Source organism: Rana temporaria, chromosome 4 (assembly GCF_905171775.1).
Source record: "Rana temporaria chromosome 4, aRanTem1.1, whole genome shotgun sequence".
NCBI classification, from domain to species: Eukaryota; Metazoa; Chordata; class Amphibia; order Anura; family Ranidae; genus Rana; species Rana temporaria.
Genome location: NC_053492.1, coordinates 287,985,077 through 288,000,558, shown reverse-complemented (window position 1 = coordinate 288,000,558; position 15,482 = coordinate 287,985,077). Strand labels below are relative to the sequence as shown.

The window sequence follows — 15,482 nt, the reverse complement described above, 5'->3', positions numbered from 1 at the left end:
CTTCTGGTATTTGTACTGCTCTGTATTAACCTCCATAAGACTGCCCCTTATATTTAAACAGCTGGTCTGCGCCCTTTCTAGGGTGGGTGAGCGTACATATACTTTTTGTTTATTCACATTTACAGGTGAAACTCGAAAAATTTGAATATCTTGCAATAGTTGATTTCACTAATGCAACTTAAAAGGTGAAACTAATATATGAGATAGACTCATTACATGCAAAGCAAGAGAGTTCAAGCCGTGATTTGTCATAATTGTGGTAATTATAGCTTACAGCTCATGAAAACCCCAAATCCACAATCTCCGAAAATTTGAATATTACATGCAATCAATAAAACAAGGATTGTACATAGAACAATATCGGATCTCTGAAAAGTAGAAGCATGCATATGTACTCAGTACTTGGTTTGGGCCCCTTTTGCAGCAATTACTGCCTCAATGCGGCGTGGCATGGCATCTATCAGTCTGTGGCACTGCTGAGGTGTTATGGAAAACCAGGTTGCTTCAGTAGCGGCCTTCAGCTCTTCTGTATTGTTCGGTCTCATGTCTCTCATCTTTCTCTTGGCAATGCCCCATAGATTCTCTATGGGGTTCAGGTCAGGCGAGTTTGCTGGCCAATCAAGCACAGTAATCCCACGGTCATTGTACAATGTTTTGGTGCTTTTGGCTGTGTGGGCAGGTGCCAAGTCCTGCTGGAAAATTAAGTCAGCATCCCCATAGAGCTTGTCTATGGAAGGAAGCATGAAGTGCTCCAAAATCTCCTGGTAGACAGCTGCGTTGACCCCAGACTTAATGAAGCACAGTTGACCAACACCAGCAGATGACATGGCTCCCCAAATCAACACAGACTGTGGAAACTTCACACTGGACGTCAAGCATCTTACGGCGTGTGCCTCTCCATTCTTCCTCCATACTCTGGCTCCTTGGTTTCCAAATGAGATGCAAAATGTGCTCTCATAAGAAAATAGGACTTTGGACCACTGAGCAACAGACCAGGTCTGTTTTTATTTAGCCCAGGTAAGACGCTTCTGACGTTTGTTGTTCAGGAGTGGCTTGCCAAGAGGAATACGACATTTGAAGCCCGTGTCCAGGATCCGTCTGTGTGTGGTGGCTCTTGATGCACTGACTCCAGCCTCAGTCCACTCCTTGTGAAAATCCCCAACACTTTTGAATGGCCTTTTCCTGACAATCCTCTCCAGGCTGCGGTCATCCCTGTTGCTTGTGCACCTTTTTCTTCCACACTTTTCCCTTCCACATAACTTTATATTAATATGCTTTGATACAGCACTTTGGGAACATCCAACTTCTTTTGCAATTACCATTTGAGGCTTTCCCTCCTTATAGAGGGTGTCAATGATGGTTTTCTGCACAAATGTCAGGTCTACAGTCTTTCCCATGATCGTGATTCCTACTGAACCAGATTGAGAGTCCATTTAAAGGCTCAGGGACCCTTTGCAGGTGTTATGGCTTAATTAGCTGATTAGAGTGGGACACTTTGAGCCTAGAAAATTGCACCTTTTCACAATATTCAAATTTTCTGAGATTGTGGATTTGGGGTTTTCATGAGCTGTAAGCCATAAAAATTATGACAAATCACGGTTTGAACTATCTTGCTTTGCTACTTACCTGCCTGTCCACCCCTGTACAGTAAGTTGCATAAGCGCAGCTCAATGCACAAATTTGGGAATGCTGAATCTGACGTAACTCACCAGACCCAACCAGGACAGGGCTTTTGGAGGGGACTGCAGGGTAGCCTCTTGGCCTACTAACTATATGCCCTGGCTTTTGAGCGGGGCTCTATTCTTGGGAGGTGTGTGCCTAGGGGACCCTTGGAGTGGTCTTGCTTCAGAATCAGGATTGTCTCCCTGAAACACACAGACTCTGGGAATCTAGGCCCGCAATGCATATTTGGGTCCTTTTTGCCCAAACTAGCAATGACTGCTTTAGACCAGTGTTTCATGGTCCATTCCTCAAGGCGCCCCAACAGGTTATGTTTTCAGGCTTTCCATTGTTTTGCACATGTGATTTGATCAGTTTCACTGCCTTAGTAATTACCACAGCCGTTTTATCTGAGGGAAATCCTGAAAACATGACTTGGGGGTCCTTGAGGACTGGAGTTGAAAGACACTACTTTAGACTACTTTAGACTGTGATACACACTGTAGATGTTAAAATAATCAGCTCAAACCAACCTATTAGTGGGGTCTCCTGCTATAATCTGGAAGCCAGCTTTGGTGAGTTCTGGGGACATTGCATTGCTGGATTCCAGGTGAGTATAGTTCTGCTTTAAGTACTGTAATCATACAAGCTCCTGCACCTGCTGTCATTAGACATTGGAGATTATTGGCTAGAGGCACAGAACTGATTGGAGTGACTCTAGTCATGCAATCTCTGTGATGACCAATCACAGCAATCACCAATATAAACAATGTAGTACTCTTTACAATGGTGAGTGCTCCCCTTATGCTCACAATGGAGGAAGGAGGAAATAAGGATTTAATAAGCACATCCATTAATAACATCCTACTTACTTGTGCAGAGAAGGCTGTGATTGCAGGGGGAGGTTAAAGGGCCACTGACTACCCATGTTGTGGGATTGTTTTAAAGTGCTGCTGACCACAAATTATGGAGAGTGGGGACTTTAAAATATGGTTGACCTCTAATAATTAAGGCATTCATTGGGGGTGTTTAAAGCATTTTAAGTTTATCCATGACATCTAGACATTGCACACAATGCAGTTTAAGTGCAATGAAATGTCATCCTACAGGGAACTTCCACTAATAATGGAAGACATGCACGTGATTCATTCTGTGGATCTTTTATTTCTGCACCTCACCTGTTGCGTCTCTGATATGAAGATGAAAAGCCCTGCTCCTCTACTAAAATAGTTGCCTCCACAGAGAGACAAAGGGGTTTATTTACTAAAGGCAAATCCACTTTGCACTACAAGTGCACTCTAAGTGCACTTGGAAGCACAGTCGCTGTAAATCTATGGGGAAGATCTGAAATGAGGGGAAGCTCTGCTGATTTTATTATCCAATCACGTACAAGCAAAAATGCTGTTTTTTATTTTCCTTGCATGCCTCCCTCGGTGTCATGAACAACCCTTTCCACTAGATGGCGGTAGCGGCGCATCGGCGCGCATGGGCATGCACAATTGCAGTAATGGCGCATCAGTGCTCACGGGCACGCGCTATTTGCAGCACTTTGACGCGCACAGGCACGCGCACGATCGGCAGTGGGGCGCGGGCATGTGCAGACGCACATGCAGACGCCATTTTGGTGCCAAATTTGGACATTTAAGGGAGCTGACACTGGGGCCTCTTGCTGTTCGGTCTACAGCGTTCCGTGAGACCCACCTGTTACCTGTTAACCGCTACTGATCCTGTTCCTGAGACCCGGCTTGCTCCTGATTCCTCCAGACTTCTGCCTGCCCTGACTTTGGCTTGTTGTGACTATTCTTCTGCCTCTCCCTCTGATCCGTCTGCTGCCCGCCTGTTGCTGACCCGGCCTAAACCACGACTCTGCCTTTGCCTACCACACCTGTACCTGATCCGCCAGCTTGTGTATGACCTGGCCTGTTTGGACTTGTTTGTGTCTATACTACTGCACCACTTCCCCATTGCTGCAGCTTCCTGCTTCCAGTACCTCTGCCTCCAGTCTGCCAGCCGTTCAGTCTGCACCTGCACCTCTGACGTATCCCCGGAGACCACGGAAGTCTTGCTCAGCTCCAGCACCAGCGTTACATCAGGCGCTTGTGCGACTCTGCACTCCGGAACACCCTGTCTGTTCTACCAGGGATTTCGAGGTCAGAGGAGTAAGAATAGCCGCTCCCTGCATATCGGTCTCAGCCACTAGGTACGTGACACTCGGATCTACAGTGACTGCACTTCCAAGTGCACTTCCAGGTGCACTTGCAGTGCACTTGTAGTGCCAAATGGATTTACCTTTCGTAAATAACTCCCAAAGTGTAGAACAAGGTATGGTAAAGTCAGTAATAGGGAACATATCAGCTGCAGGGAGCCTTGAACATACTTTTCACTGTACAGATCTTCTATGTAATAGTAGGACTCATAATATTGCCAAGGCAAAATCTATAGCTACTATTATAATCATAGGAACTATCCTGCAGTGGGAATATAGCACTTAAACAACAGCAGGGGCAAGAAAGTTAACTGTATAGTTAAGAGGAGTAAAACTTGACATGGACAAGCATTTTAACAATGGATGGTTTATGAACTTTTTTAGGACCAATTGTATACAACTCAATTTTTTTTTATACTGGGGTGTGGGAGAACATTGAGTGATCTCCACTGAGTGGGCCTATTGTAACACATAGAAATGCTATGAGCATAATGGATTAAGCCATCTATACCATTTTAGTTCACCTGTAACAGGTAATATACCTTCATACTGAAGGTGGTCATTGTAAACTGTAGCAGTATAAATGTTGCTTTGTGATGCAAATTATTACTCAGGCTGTATTAAATATTTGCATTTGTAATGCCTTTTCTTTTAAATACTGTTATGGATCTGACTAGAATATTACTTGTTAGACAGACCAAAGTAAGTAATCAGAACAGTATATTAATGTCTTGGCATGTATTAGCAGCTTCAGCATGTTTTACTAAAATACACCAGCAGGAATCCACATTATGGTATTATACGGCTCAACAGTTTCCTACTCACCCACATTCGGATTAGTCCATCTGCTTCTGTACACCGGGTAGTGAGGCCAAAGCAGTAGCAGCTGCTGCAACCAAGTGGATTCCCTACATGAAGTCCAAAAGTGCTGGGTTTGCATCTGTCACAGTGGACCCCTTCCACATTTATCTGCAAAAGAGACACTTCACAGGCTAAGTAGAACAAAATGATGTCTCTTGCTTAGCAAACAACCTAATTGCAAAGTTCGTGAAAAAAAAAAAAAAATCTAATATGTAAGAGAATATTGCAGGGCTAAAGTATGACATGACATAATTAGTTTCTACATTACAGATGTCAGTACATTAATGACCATTATAAAGATCCCTAAAGGCAGAGAATAATTAGGAACTCATCCAAATAAGTGGCCATTCTGTTTAGAATCCAAAGCACATAACTAACAAAGCAATGATATAGCATTTACTATTTACCGTAACTGTAATGCAAATGTTATGTCTCTGTCTGCTTTAAAAAAAAATCTGTATCTGTAAACAGAAAAATATGCTCTATATGTGTAGCTGGTAAGCCGGACACTAGAAAAGGAGATTCTGTAGAAAAAAAAATGCGTTATATCTATTAGGCTTTTTTTTTTTAATTTTAGCTTTTTGATATTGACTAATGAAAAAAGTGCAACGTGTAATAACTCAGTTCATCTTTTTTTTATTCTTTCCTTTAAAGTAAATTATAGGCTGGTTGCTACTAAATACTGTACATTGTATAATTGTTGCAATGTGTCCTAACTAAACATCCTATAGGTTTATCATCTGACAAAAGAGAACATAAGGGACATAAGAGTAATTCCAATTTTGTTAAAGTAACAGAGGGACTCCTGTTGCTTAACATGTCTCAGGAGCATGAGGGGTATATCGTTTTTCACTTAATGAAGAAACCCCTTTGATCAACAACAGCCATATAGTTAGTATTCTGAAAATTTGAAATACAAGTTATAGGAGGCAAAACATAAAAGAGAAGTGCAGGGATCAAGAAAACAAACATTTATATTCACCTGGATAGCTGCAACATCGATCCGATGCTGCTGTTGTTCCCCCCTGGCTCTATACTGAGAACTGAGCTATCAAAGACCATTGAGTGTTCAGTTCTCGGGTCTGCTCTGAGCACAGAAGGGTGATTGTCAATCATTGCTCTCTGTTCTGCCCCTCTAGCGCTCAATGGAGTCCCAGGCTATGGGAGGTGCAGGATTGGCTGGCTCAGGCTCTCAGCAGCATGCATTATAGTTAGGATCTCTGCAAAGCCTGGACCAGCGCTGACATCAGCCGGCAGTGGGCTTTTGTCCACTGTTGGCTGAATATGGGTCACAGGGGAGCAGAACTATGACCACTCCTGTGACCCACATGAGAAGCATAACCAAAAGAGCTTTGGCCATACTTAGGGGTAGATCCACATACAACGGCGCATTATTGCGCCAGGCGTAGCGTATTTTTTGGTTTGAATCCTCAACGAATTTGCGCCATAAGTTACGGTGGCGTAGTGTATCTGTTGCGGCGTAAGGGCGCGGAATTCAAATGGAAGTGATGGGGGCGTGTTTTATGTAAATATGTCGTGACCCGACGTAAACAAAGTTTTTTTGGAACTGCGCATGTGCCGTCCCTGGGGGTATCCCAGTGCGCATGCTCGAAATTAAACCGGAACCCGCCAATGCTTACGACGGTGACGTCATTCTACGCAAATTCCTATTTGCAAACGACTTACGCAAACAACTTAAAAAATTCAAAATTGTACACGGGAACGACGGCCATACTTAACATTGAGTACGCCTCAGTATGACAGCTTTAACTATATGCCTGAAAAATCCGAACGCAGACGACTTTAAAAAATGCGCCAGGCCGACATACGTTCGTGGATCGCCGTAACTAGCTAATTTGCATACTCAACGTGGATTTTAACGGGAACGCCACCTAGCGGCCGCCGAAAAATTGCAGCTTAGATCCGACGGTGTACGAAGTTGTACGCCTGTCGGATCGATTCCAGATGCCGTCGTATCTTGTTTTGAGGATTCAAAACAAAGATACGACGCGGGACATTTAAAATTACACTGCGTATCAGTAGATACGCTGTCGTAATCCTTTTGTGGATCTGCCCCTAATTCTTTAATGCATATGTCAGTTTAGAACTGAAAGTATTGTTGATATCGCTGTATTCATTATAGTTTCTTGATAATACATTTTTTATTATTGTTATTATCATTTTTATTATTATTATTATTATTATTATTATTATTATTATTATTATTATTATTTATACCACATCACTTCACTTATCACAAGACGTAGAAATGTTAAAAAGCACATACTACTCTAAGAGCTTAGTACACGTTTCATAGGATTTCCTATGAATTTAAAATCTAAGTTGATGCTGCTTGAAATTGAAAGGTATTTGAACATTCAGTGGAACCACATGAACAGCACTGATGCTGTGTGATTTCCATTTAACATCATGCAGAGTATAGGCAACTGCCTTATCACGGTGCTACAGACAGCGATGAGATGGAATCTCCTAAGTCCTTATGACACTCAACTTCAAACCTACCAGATTCCTCTGTTCATTGTTATCCATATACATGTTTTCTCTTATACAACAGCCTTTATCTTTTAACAACAGTATGTCTGGTGAGTCAGAAATGCACAGTAAACTGTTATAAAATAAATACTGTCAATTCTTTAGGTTGTGCAGCATTTCAGACAGAACATGTAGTTTATCTGTGATGCTGATATCAGTATGGCTTTGACAAGAAGGTATGCATAAGGGAAAACAATTTCAAACCAATGCCCAGTTTTCTCAAGGCAGGAGTCTATTATTTATTTCAGTGAAATACATGGATCCTTTAAATATATAAAAAAAAGTGTTAAACTACAAAGAAACGTGTGTACACGGCTGCACTTGAGTACATTTGTACTTTCATTATGATAAAAGTATATTTACATCATAGGACTTGGTTATAGGCAAATATTTTTTTGGGAGTTTGAATACATATTAAAATATATTGCTGTTATATTTTGTTCAAGAGCATCCCAAGACAACACACAGAATCAGTTGACTGGTGATGATATCCAGAAAGTGGAAAAGCACGTAGCAACTGTGCTAAAACAATTCAGTTTTTAAGCATATAGGGCCAGATTCAGGTACAAATACGTTACGCTGCGGCGGCGTAACGTATCCCATTTACATTACACCGCCACAGGTTTACAGCGTAAGTGCCTGATTCACAAAGCTCTTACCTGTAAACTTGCGGCGGTGTAACGTAAATCCGCTCGGCACAAGCCCGCCTAATTCAAATGGGGCGGGCACCATTTAAATTAGGCACGTTCCCGTGCCGAACGTTCTGCGCATGCTCCGTGTGAAAATTTCCCGACGTGCTTTGCGCGAAATTACGGCGCCCCGGCGTTTCTTTTGAACGGCGACGTGCGTTACGTCGTTTCGTATTCCCGGAAGTCTTACGCAAAAAAAATAAAAAATTGAAATTCGACGCGGGAACGACGGCCATACTTTAACATGGCTGTTCTAAATATAAGCCATGAAAAAGCAGGCCTAAGTTTGCGACGGGAAAAACCGACTAGCGACGACGTAAGAGATGCATTAAGGTGAAAAAACACCTTGCAGTCACCACCCCGAGCTCCCGTTTTACTTACCTGAGACCCGAATCTCCTTGGACGCGATCCCGCGTTGCTTTCACCAAGCTCTAGTCGGCTCTTCATTGGAGGATTGATAGCAGCGCAGCCATTGGCTTCCGCTGCTGTCAATCAAATCAATGATGCAGCAAGCTGGGGGGCAGGGCCGAGTCATACACTTGGCAGCAATGGCCGCCGAGTGTATCACACAGGGACTCTCCAGTTTTAGTAAACAACCCCACAGTGACAACAATCTACACCTTTCTTTTATAGGATGCATGACAAACAGTCACAATCTAACACTTTAGTTTCCAGCTCACATTTTAAATCCACAATTCATTTGTCAAGCATTGGGCTCTTTTCACAAAAGGAACTTATATGTGATATTTAGGTGTCTGGAAACATTTTGCCTAATTATCGCATGAAATCCTGTAACTTTCAATTCGCTGTACCGTTTTGCAGTATTTACCGCAAAAAGCTAAAAAATTATTGGTAAATACCACATGAAAAAGCATTAACCTTCCTGGCGGTATGATTCTTTCAGAAAAAACATGCTGAAAGCGGTACCATTATTTGCAAGGAAATTTGGCGTTTTATATTATAGGTCTGTAATTTTTAGAAATAACTCACTTAAATCTGACCAAACAAGATTCTAATAGGCATCCCGTGTATTACATTTTTTTAAAAACAAAATTATAAATTATAATATAATAAATAATTATAAATAATTATAACAAATAATAATATAATTATAATAAAAATTATTCAATAATGTAATCAAATTAAAATCACTGAAATTTGCTCAGTTGCAGAATTGTTGCTGTCATTATTTTTTTTTTTTATGACGAATTTCCCCACAAATCGCTATCGCACAATTCTGCAAGTGATTATAATTTATTATCGCTGTTTTTTAGCTGATCTAAAACTATTTTTGACATAAAGGGACACTTTTGGTTGCTATGGACAATCTACAGTTTGCAGGGAGAAAAAAAGGTTTTTATTATATAAAATGACATGCAGGACACTGGGCAGACCACTAGGGACAGGGGGGGTGTGTTTTTTTTACATACAGTACTGTAATCTATAAGATTACAGTATACTGTGTGTATAGTGTTTGTTTACGTTTTTGAATTTGGCGCCGTTCTCCGTCCCCGTGCGTCGTAACGTCGCAGGGAACGGAGATCGGCGTCACACGGAGGCACTATGTGAATCGAGCGAGGTCCCGCTCGCTCACACAGCGCGGTGGCATCGCTGGATCCAGGGACAAGGTAAGTAAAAAGTGCCTGTGGATTCAGCGAGGCGAGCCGAGACTGACTCGGGGTTACCGATAGTAGCAGGAAAATCTAACCCCGAGTCAGTCTCGGGAAGACCGCCAGGGAGGTTAATATCCAATTTGTTGAAGCAGCCACCTGGAACTGGTTGGCGGCCATTTTAGAAGTGATCAGTGTAAAGTCAATATACTAGAGGACCGTGTACAACTTCACTGTGGCCATTTTGTTGTGGACTGCAATATATGGCCAGCCGATGGTTAGTAACTATACAAGGTGACAGAATGCTAAGCTTAAATAGCAGTTTATATATAGAAATAAAAATCCTAATTAATGGGGATGAAACAGAATAATCTCAAGCACCAATTCATGAAAAAACCTCCACCTACTGGAAATAATGTGTGACGTGTACTTAATAAACAATCTCAATCCCATATGTGCTAAAGACCAGTATCAACTGTGGTCATACATATAACCTGCTGCATATTAAATGTATTGATAAATAAATAAAATTATGAATTCATCAAAATTGGGCAAATCTATCCAATACTGTTACATGCTAATAAAAAGATATATATTAAAATATCACCACCGGCCGGCCGTATATTACAATCTGCAACAAAATGGCCACCGTGAAGCTATACTTCGTCCTCTAGTATATGGACTTTACACTGATCTCTTCTAAAATAGTCGCCGACCAGTTCCACATGGTGGCTTCAACAAAATGGCGACCACTGCATTTCCTGCATATAAATACATTATATGAACAATCAATCCGGTTCTCCTGAAGAAGCCACGTGATGTAACGTGGAAGGCATCTCAGTGAGTGGATTGGAAGTGACGTGAGAGGAAGCTACTGCTGATTATCTTGTTTATTTTAATGGGTTTTTAAAGTTTATTTAATGTAAGCATATTATTTATTCAATAAAACTTGTAGCGTTTTTATACTACACTATGGGAGGCACTATGGGCCAAATCCACAGCCAGCGGCGCAAATTAAGTTTATGAAAACTTATGTCATTTAAGTTACGGAGCCCTAAGTTGGTGTCGTAAGTGCCGTATCCACAGCGCATTTGCGCACAAAATTGCGCCAGCCGTAACCTAAATTCCGAGGCGTAAGGCGGGGTTATGGCAAGTGGGAAGGAAGTGGGCGTGCTTCATTGTAATGAGCCATGACCCCATGCAAATGAAGGGCCGGCCGTACTGCGCATGCGCGCACGAATCTGCTGCTCACTGCGCATGTGCAGAACTTTGCTGGGCGCAATCAGTGAGATAGGTAAAAGGCCAAGTGTACTTAGTTTGAGGATCGCCCTGTGCTTAAATAGCCCCAGTCAAACACACTTCCCTTGCAAAAGTATTTCCCTGTGTTCCCTTCCATGAGCAATTTGCTTCTGCTCTTAGTTTGTCAGTGTTTGTTGGTAAGTTGTGTGTGATAGAGAAGTGTTGGAGGAGTATTAGATAGTAGTTGTTGTTTGTTTCTGATAAGTGTATTTTTTGTTTGATTGTTTCTGCTAAGTGTTTTTTTTTTTTTTCTGCTTGGATTTTGTGTTTGTTTTTTGTGTGTTTGTTTTTGACTTTGTAGTAGCTGTCTGCTTGTGTGTGTATTTTTGTGTGTTTGTCCTGTTTGTCTTCTTGTTGCTGGGTGGTGTCTGTGATGGCCCCCAAACGCAGGAAGCTGAATTTTTCTCATGTTGAAAAGCAAATCCTTGCCAGGTATATCATCCAATATGGAAGATATTTACATGGGCCTGATAGCCGGAACACCTCCCCGGCCCAAAGGAAGAGGATATATGCAAAAATTACAGATCACATAAATGCGGCAGGGGGGGGAGACGAGGACCCCCGCTGGCATCAAGAAAAAGATCAATGATCTGAGGAGCGTGGTCCGCAATAAGGTGGCCAAGCTCACTGCCCATAGGAGGGGCACTGGAGGAGGGGGACCATGACCCATCTGGCTGCCAGAGCAGGTGGTGGGCCTGCCTGGTTATCAGTCTGATGTTCCTGTGAGGCCAGGTAAGGTTTTTGTTTTTCTATTTGGTGATTAGCATGTGTGGGTAGGGGAAGGGAAGATGTGCCAAGTGTGTGGATCCTCAAACCTGTGATTGTTTGGTGTCCTCCACAGATGACCAGGAGATTGCTGGCCCATCAGGCCAGGCTGCTGCACCACCCCAAAGACAGGAGGCTGCTGAGGAGTCCCCAGGGGAGGGGAGTGGCCAAACCTCCCCTCATGAGGAGGCTGAGGGGGGAGGATGAGGGGGAGGAGGAAGAAGATCTCCAGATTGGCCGGGAAATCCTTATTGCCACTGATCTCATGACATTTGAGGATACCCTTGAGGCTAGCCAGAGGCTCCCCCAGAGGCTACCCCAGAGGCTGGCACCAGTCAGGCCACCAACAGGGGTAGCCCCTCCCACTCATCCCCCAACAGGCCGCAACCCACAAGGGTCACTCTATCCCCTCCTCCCAGGCCACAAGCCTCAGGGGCAGGCAGGATGGTGACCCAGGATACCAGGGGGGTGTCTGAGCGTCTGCCGGCCAGTCTGCTGAGGGACAATGCCCAGCAGACCCGCAGTCTGGGTGACATCAAAAAATCTATGACCAAGATGGAGCACAGCCTGGATGTAATGAGGGAGTCACTCAGTGATGTGGCCACCAATTCATTGGGGGTTATCACCTGTTTGTGGTCCCTGCATACCGCCACAACAGGCGTGGCCCAGAAGGTGACTGCCCTCACCCGGGCTGTGCAGGACAACACCCGGGCTGTGCAGGACAAGACCCGGGCTGGCCAGGCCAATACGGCTGCCATCACTGTCTGTCTGAACAGGATAGCAGTGGCCTTGGAGGGCAGGCCAGCCGGAGGTCAGACACCAGGGGAGGCTCCTCCCTCCCCTGCTCCCCCCCCATGAAGATACTCCCTCCCCTGCTCACACCCTCCCCGTGAAGATACTCCCTCCCCTGCTCACACCCCCCCCGTGAAGATCCTCCAGTTGTCCATGCCCGTGGGCAGCCCAGACGGAGCACTCGCCGCCGGAATTAAATTGCAGGGGTACTTTTGATTTTTTTTTATGATTTTGTTTATTATACTGTACTTATGATTTGGTTTATGTGTGTGAATGATGTGTGAATGTGGGGGGGGTGGCATTCCTGATAAAATAAGGGTGTCACCCTCAGTTTTGGTGGAGAAGGGATCCTCAGGACCAGGGAGAAGTGATCCCAGGTTCCTGAATGGTGTATGAATGCACAGTGACATAATTGGAGCCGTGGCGTGGCGTTACTGCTCCCAAGTACCAAAGGGGGGGGGGGGGTACTTGGATCTAATCCAATTCGATGTGCATGTGATGTGTCTGTGCTAGGGACCACAGTGGTGTGCATTCATGCATTCTCATTGTGACATAATTAATGTGCGTTTCCAGAGAAAAAAAAACATTCTCAATGTGACATAATTCATGTGCGTTTACTGTGCAAAGCAACATTCTCATTGTGACATTATTCATGTGCGTTTCCAGTTAAAACAAATATTATCATTGTGACATTATTCATGTGCGTTTACTGTGAAAAGATGCCTTCTGCGAGGCGTCTCCTGGCTACTGTGCCCTCAGTAGACCGGGTAGAGTGGGTTAGGGGGGGATTGCCTGGGTGGGGGGTCAGGTCAGCACGTAAGTTAATCTCCAGTCCCCTTCTCATGGCAAAGTTGTGAAGAATACAACAAGCACCGATTAGTTGGCACACAAAGTCTGGGGAATACAACAATGTACCCCCAGTCTTGTCCAGGCATCTGAAGCGGGACTTCAGCAGCCCAAATGTGCGCTCCACAACTGCCCGGGTGCGAATATGAGCCTCGTTGTAGCGTTGCTCTCCTGGGGTTTGGGGGTTCCTGAATGGGGTCATCAGATGTGGTCCCAGGGCATATCCAGAGTCACCTGGAAGGGAAAAGACAGGAGGATATTAGTCATGCATGTGCCCCTTGTGATGTCTGCATCATGGGGGGGGACATACCTGACACCATGTCACTCACCAATCAGCCAGCTGTCTCCATACACGTTCAGCTCCAAATCTTGAGATATGCTGGTCTGCCGGAATATATAGCTGTCATGGCACGAACCAGGAAATTTGGCACAGACATGCCAGATGAGGCAATGGGCATCTACTATCACCTGGACATTTATGGAATGCCAGTTTTTGCGATTCCGGAACAGGTGCTCTGTCTCATGGGGGGGCTGTAGTGCCACATGGGTACAGTCAATGGCCCCGATGGTCCGTGGGAACCCAGCAATGTGATAAAAGTCCGCCATGGTCTTCAATCGCTGGTCCTCCTGGGTGGGCTTTTGAAATTGATTGCCCATGCATCTTAGTATTGCAGGGACTACTTCATGGACACACCTGCTCATCGAGGACTGTACCATCCCAGCCAGACCTCCACATGTTCTTTGGAAAGACCCAGTGGCAAGAAAATGCAGGGTTGCCATTACTTTGATGTGAGGTGGCAGGGCATGGGATCGTTGGGTTGGGGTGGTGAGATCATCCTGCAGGATTCGGGTTAATTCCAGGATGGCTTCCTGGTTAAAGCGGAAGTTGCCATAGACCTCAGAAGCAGTCATGCCAAAGAGATCTTGGCGTGGGCGGTATACCCTCTCCTGTGCCCTCCTCCTCCTCCTCTGTGCCCTCCTCCTTCTTTGCGCCTGTAAAGTAGCGAGTGCCATTAGAATCATGGATGGGCCGGGCATTTTGGCAGTCAGATTGAAGTCCAGCAAAGATGTGTTGTCAGCTCTTCCTCAATGCTGTTGCTTCAGCAGACCTTTACAGGGCAGGTGTAAAATTAGGGCTGCTTTTATAAAGTCTGATTTTCCTCCAGGAAACTAACAGGTGCGCACAGGGCGTAATCTACGGCGCACAGGGCGTAATCTATGGCGCACACACTTAATTTTGTGGATCGCCCTATCTCCCTCATTTGCATCTTTGCCTATCAAAAAAAGTGGCGTGACTAGCGTAATTTGCGTCCGAGGATGCGCCGGTGTAATTATTTTAGGTAGGACGGAAAAAACTGATTTTTCGTTTTGAGGACCGGAGCGCAAAGATACGCGCGGTGTAAAATTAGAAATCTCGAGTTAAGTCGGCGCATCTGCTTTGTGGATTTGGCCTTATATGTACATGTTTCATGCTAACATGTTGGTAAGCGCAAGGAAAACAGCACCTTAATGGGACCAAAACTTGAGTTTTGATCATTATATCTGGGAGGATAAAGAGAGCACTTGGAGCCAATTGGGATTCGAACACCAACTTGTATTTATTATATGGCGCAATTCATTATAAATTAAGCTGACAGTTCTGTAAGCACTAAGGGGACAAGTGAAACTCACAGCAACAGCACTTTTTTTTTAAACCTGGAAGTGTGGACTGTAGATTATGACCAAAATATTGTTTTTTTGTCACGTTCGAAGATTATTTGTTTATCACGTAACACCCAGCACTTACTATTTATGTGGTTATGGACACTGTTTCTTTATTCATTTTCATCATTATTATGTATATACAGCGGTATGTGAATGTTGGGTTATATCTAAGGACATTAATGTATATACTTTCACACTGTGAAGAACATATTAGGTGTTGCAGCAACCTTTGATATTTAATTTTTGTTGAATATTATACATTATAGTTAGAGGATTTACAGTATACTGTACATGTGGGTAGCACAGGGGTTACTTTATTTATCGATGCTGAAAGATGTCACTTTACATCTGCTGTACATGGAGTTTCTGATCAGGTCTAACTAAAAAGCTGAAAAACAAATCTAATTGGAAAACCCGACAAACAAATCTAATTTAAAAACCCACGTGAAAGGACACATAGAGCTCTAAAGTGGCTAAAAGCTATGCAAACTAATACAT

General features: G+C 43.9%; 1 protein-coding gene across 1 annotated transcript in view; it reads right to left on the bottom strand.

The window, feature by feature from the left end:
• The window catches only part of LAMA2 (laminin subunit alpha 2), a 1,029,834-nt gene that overhangs the window by 334,365 nt on the left and 679,987 nt on the right, over positions 1–15,482 (bottom strand). Inside the window, 1 exon segment of the mRNA XM_040350410.1 lies at positions 4,691–4,834. Coding sequence (XP_040206344.1) covers positions 4,691–4,834 — 144 coding nt within the window.